Below are 5,682 nucleotides of genomic sequence, written 5' to 3' on the forward strand. Positions count from 1 at the left end.
GTAAACAGGTCCCGCCATTCCAGACAGAGGACCCTCTGATCCCGAGGCCCTCATTGGTCCAAAGCTGCTTGAAAGGCTCCATTGAGCCCATCTGGAGGAATTTGGGGTTCTAACGCCACTCTCAGGAGGAGGAATTTGTGTAATTCAGATAAACAGCTGACCACTCATTTTTCTCGCGCTCCTGCTCTCTCCCTTGATCCCCGCATTCTCAACCTCTCTCCTTCCCTCGTCTCTTGACTCCTGCTCTGTGTCCTTCTGATAAACTGGGTTGAACCGAGTGAACCTGATAATCCGTAGGCTGCATTGTTTTTAATAATTATAATAATCCATCGATCATGCTTGTGCCCATATGGAGGTCGGTGTTGTGCTCTCTCTGGATTTGTGCTCTGATCCTGGAGTTTGGTAAGTACACTTGTTACCTACCAGCATGATGCAGGCAACATGCATTCCTGCGATTATAACAGCAGGAGATGTTAAACTCAGGATTAAATTCTATACTGGCATGGAACTTAGATTGTAGGTTTTACTTGTTTATTTGTGTGTAATGTAGATAAGCAAAGTGCAATTACAGTATATTATATTTCAATTTTTCTATGATAATGTTAATGTTATTTTGGAAGGTGTCCAGGTTCCAATCCCTCAATTCCATCCCACTTTGAATTTATTTTGGTGAATTATGAAGTGAAACGAAAGACAAATTGAGGATGATTTTTAGGAGTAAACCAATCTTCCTCTGTTCGCATTTGGCCTAGATGCATTATTGATAATGATGGTTTACATACATTACCGTACAGGACACTGTCAAGGAGATGCCGAAGAACCAAAGATGACCTCTGGGAAGAAGCCCAAGGCTCCTAAAGCTAAGCTAGGGAAGGAGACAAAGAAAGGCCCGAGGGCCGCCGTGGCTAAAGCTAAGGTCAAAGCTATGGCCCCAGCACAGACCCTACTGACACAGGTATGAAGTTCACCTCTAGGCTAGAGGTGTTAGCTTTATACGCAATGCATTGTTAACACAATATCATTGTATATTCCACCGTTTTTATTACATTCAATTTATTTTGTACATCATATCTCAGATATTACCCTTTAGTATATGCTACACGTGAACCTCCTAAGAAGGCGCAATTCGATTGGTTCGCTATCTCGGGATATCGGGCAATATCCCATGATTGAGATCTCAAACTCGGATATTGTTTCCTAATGGTGGCGGTCGTCTTGCCATGCTAATAAAACCAAATAAACCGCTAATAAAAACAAATAAATCCAGACAAGAATTATTTTTTATTATTGTTATTTTTGGAGTGTTCACGGGTAGTATATACTAAAACAATTATTCACCTCAGGCTCTGTGAATAGTGGGGAATAGCCCCCACAATTAGGCTATTCCCCACTATTCACTTCGCCCTCGGCGAATAATTGTTAACTATTACATTTTTTGTTTTACTGCAGATTTCCTGCTTCATTTTAATTAGATCTTCTCTTGTTTGAATTGGACTGTTCCTTCGCTACTGTGACACCTCAATTACCCTTCTGGAATTGAAAAAGGTGTTATCTTATCAAATCATTTATGGGAGCTTATAACAAATGTTAAAGTCCACGAACAATGTTTTATTGAGGTCATTATTATCCTTAAAATATTTCCATAGAAGCGACACGTGTCCCACCTCAACCCACACACTAGGGTTCCGGCTTATGTTGACTCTTACCTGGGGGGGGTGTCACGACCCTGGTCAGGTGCTGAAGAAGGGCCGGTTCCAGCGGGTGGGGGATACCATCACTGTGCGGGCCGGAGATGCTCTGGAGCTCAGGTGTAAAGGCACTCCTGTCCAGTGGAGCGTACCCCCTTACCTGGAGGAGGATAATGAGGGGCGGCTAAGGTACCCCTTTACTATGACCAGCCATTTGGCTTTTATCAAAAGCCACTGAGTTCCAGATTCATGTCATTATGGAGCAGATATGGGCTAGGCATCTTGCTCAAGGATGCCTACAGTAGCTGTAAGGCTGTGGACACTCCATAGCCTGTATCCAATATACACTACCCTCCTGCCTTTAATATCTATACATCTGCACTGAATAGTTTAAATGAGTATCAATGTTTCTGATAATCTTAAGTAAACCCATCTAGCCTTTATCTTTGTGTAACCAGTGATAAACTTTAAATCTGGATAAGATTTAAAGATGATGGGTCTTTAAAGATAAGATAAGATGTACCTGAATCTCAAACGAGGGATGACTCAGCTGCCATAGTCTCCTGGAAGATTCAGCAGGTGGGGCCTGATGGCTGTGTTTTGTTGTGGTTCAACAGAACGGTCCAACACCAGAGATACGGGACGCTGTCTCTGGTCAACAGCACGGGGGCCGATACAGGGGAGTACACCTGCTACCCCATGTACTGCGAGGAGACTGACTGTAGGAAGGAGTACGACAAGGCCGTCAAAGTCTTTGTCTTCTTCGCTGGTATATGACAAAACGGATACTCTGTGGCCATTGTTTGGGGCTAACATCACACCATGGTTCAATTGTACCGATGATTCCATTTCAGCGAATAAATTCACTTCATTGTCCAATGTTAATCGAATAACAGGGTTTGAGGAGAACATAAAGACACAAAATATAGAACTGGAACAAACAAGCAGAAATGGGCATACCTTAAATTGAGGAGTGCAAAGGTGAACCTAATCAGTAATGAACACAGGTGGAGTGTAATTAACTAACGAGGACACCAATGAGAGAAGGTGGGGTCGGGGCAAGGGGGGGATATTCATTTCATTAAATCTCTACTAAATTTTATTTCCTTTATTTATATTTATCTATATTTAGTTTCTTGTTATATATATCGAGCTGTCCGTGATATAAATAATTATCGTGCCTCTTCCCTACCATTTTGTATTTTATTTTAAAAACTACTATTTCAATAAAAATATTCTATTTTCTTATTTTTTATTTTTTCTTCCGCAGATCCACAGGAGTTGTTTGTGCCGTCGTCCAACTACTACGAGGTGATCCAGCTCCGCACCAACTGGCCCACGCGGCTGCCCTGCCAGGTGACGTCACCCGGGGCCGCGGTGTCCCTGCACCGGGAGTTCCCCCCGGGCGAGGTGCCGGTGGACGGGGCAGAGATCACTTTCAGCACCAGGGGGGGCTTCACCATCCACCGGCCGCGGCCCCATCACGCCGGCTCTCTGTACTGCGTGGCCAGCTTGGGGAACCTCAGGCAGGGCTCCACCAGGTACATGCTGATCTACGTCAACTGTGAGTTCCTCCGCCCACCACATCGCCGTGAACGTCAGAAATTTTAGTTATAGAACTATTGACGTATTGTGACGCATAACATATGTATTATTTTATGTAGGCTATCTATTTAATTATCTTTTTTAACTAATTGATGCACAGCAACCTAAAGTCACTATTAACGTTTGTATATCATTGTCATGTTATTGTTTTAAACAATGTTCTATTTATATAATTTCTATGATAAGAAATAAATAACATTAATATTAATACATAAATACAAATGCACAGACATTCTTGTCATTATTGAGGATAGACCAAGGCATTGCACTTGAGCATATAAAGAGGCAGACCTCAGACAATTGTCCTAACCCTAACCAAAAACCTATTTGGCTGGAGCCTTAGAACCCATAAGCACTGACACACACACAAACACATCCTGGGATTCTGGACCCCATCCTGGGACTGTGGGCCCCGTCCTGGGAGGTGATAGCGCTAAGCTGCTCCGATATTGTATTAATAATATAATATAATATAATAATTGTATTGTAATAATAAATCAGTCGGTCCTAACCCAGAAAGACAACACCAAAACCCTCACCCTAAAACCAAACCCTAACAAACGGTGGGCCTCTTCATAACTAATTTATATATTTTTTTAATTCAATAATGTAACAATTATTTTTATTTTTTTATTTTTTTTACAAACCATCATTTTTGGTGCCCCCCCCCCCCCCCCCAGGTACTTGGTGCCCTACGCACTCTGCGTACTCTGCGTATAGGGAGCGGCGGGCCTGCGTAAACCCAAACCCTGTATCTCTCCCCTCCTTAGACCCCATGGCGGTGCCGTCCCCTACGATCGAGGCCTCGAGCAGCTCCCTGACGGCGGGGGACAACCTGAGGGTCAGCTGCACCGTGGAGGGAGAGACCGAGGTGGCCATTGACTTCACCTGGGAGTACCCCGGACAACAGGTCAGACATAGGAACTGAAATCCCTACCACTTTCCGGGGACATATGTAACATTCTACGGCCTACTGTTGAACGAATTCAAAAGCGAATTAATCTCCACATGAAGATGTTTACTACTCTACTAGAGCAAACACAAACATAAAACAGCAAGAGTTTTGAATGAGTCATGGTGGGCAGTACAGCACAACTTAAAGGTTACATATTATACCACCAGGTGTGGTATAATATAGGAGTGTGATTAGCCGTTACAAGCCGCTACAGTTTGCTACAGTCCCCTGGGTAGGCGGGTAGACTGATCTATCTAGCACACATCTAGACGGACACGCCCACTAGTGATGTCAGAAGAGACGTCTTTTCAAATGGCTTGGAGCGGCTAATCACACTCACACCTGGTGGTACAATATGTCACCTTTAAACGGGACATATCATACCACCAGGTGTGAGTGTGATTAGCCATTACAAGCAGGTTTGAAAATGTGCAGTAGACTAGCCAGTAGACTAGCAAACACTGCTCATCTATCCGTCACACATCTAGGTGGACACGCCCACCTGTGATGTCACAATGTTGCACATTTTGAAAACGGCTTGTAATGGCTAATCACACTCACACCTGGTGTTACAATATGTCCCCTTTAAGAACATCACAAGCGGTCTTTGTCTCAGGAGCTGGATCCATGATCCGTCCCTGTATCTCCTGACCTGGGTTCCTTGTGGTGTTTCGGCAGATCGGCAGGCCGTTGTACACCCAGGAGATCAGGACCCCTGTGGCAGGGGGTCCAGGGGGCAGGCAGAGGATCCAGTCCGTGCTTCTGGTGGACGAGGTGAGGGAGGTGGACCACGGGACGTACACCTGCACGGCGGAGAACCTACAGGGGGCCAAGTCCACCTCCACCACGGTTCAGGTGGCGGCCAAAGCTAAACTCAAGAAGAAACCTCAGTGATGTACCCTGGAGGCTAAGGACGGCCGATAGGAATGAAGAGAAACAGAGAGGGAGGGGAGGAGAGTGAGATGTTTATATAGGAGGGAATGAGAGCGACGATCATTTTATAGTAAACTGCACTGGCTATATTCACCTAAAGAGATACCTTTATTATATAGCAACAAGTATGCTCTGATACATATTTAGCTTGCAAAAAGCAAAGTGGTCCATTGAATGAAAACCATTTTATATAGCACATGCCTGTTTTTTGTGTTAAACTCTTTTCTTGAAAAATGCTTCTTGTGTTTTCTTCTGCTGGCTGTTTCTTATTTTGCATATGGTAACTCCGATTTGGCCTCAAAATCCCCACTTTTTGATAGGGACACTAGAGGGCGCTGTAACTCAGTGAAGGCTCAGGTTTGCCTGTACTTCCACAGGGGGGACGAGCAGCACATGTTCACCAACACTCTTCTCCCTGCTTGCCCCTCTGCTATTCAAATCTGGCGGAGGGAAACGTCCCAGCACTTTGTCTGCTTCTCTCTACACAGCCGACCCAGCGGA

General features: G+C 44.5%; 1 protein-coding gene across 1 annotated transcript; it reads left to right on the forward strand.

The window, feature by feature from the left end:
• Positions 1-335: 335 nt before the first annotated feature.
• LOC307081373 (platelet-derived growth factor receptor-like protein) lies at positions 336-5,142 on the forward strand (the record flags this gene model as incomplete). The annotated part of the gene is made up of 7 exons (XM_079744526.1): positions 336-402; positions 795-955; positions 1,735-1,877; positions 2,306-2,457; positions 2,959-3,252; positions 4,064-4,203; positions 4,927-5,142. 7 exons carry the CDS (start codon positions 336-338, stop codon positions 5,140-5,142), a joined length of 1,173 nt encoding a protein of 390 aa, XP_079600652.1.
• Between the last annotated feature and the right edge of the window lie 540 nt (positions 5,143-5,682).

Source organism: Pollachius pollachius (genome assembly GCF_949987615.1).
Source record: "Pollachius pollachius genome assembly, chromosome: 10".
NCBI lineage: Eukaryota > Metazoa > Chordata > Actinopteri > Gadiformes > Gadidae > Pollachius > Pollachius pollachius.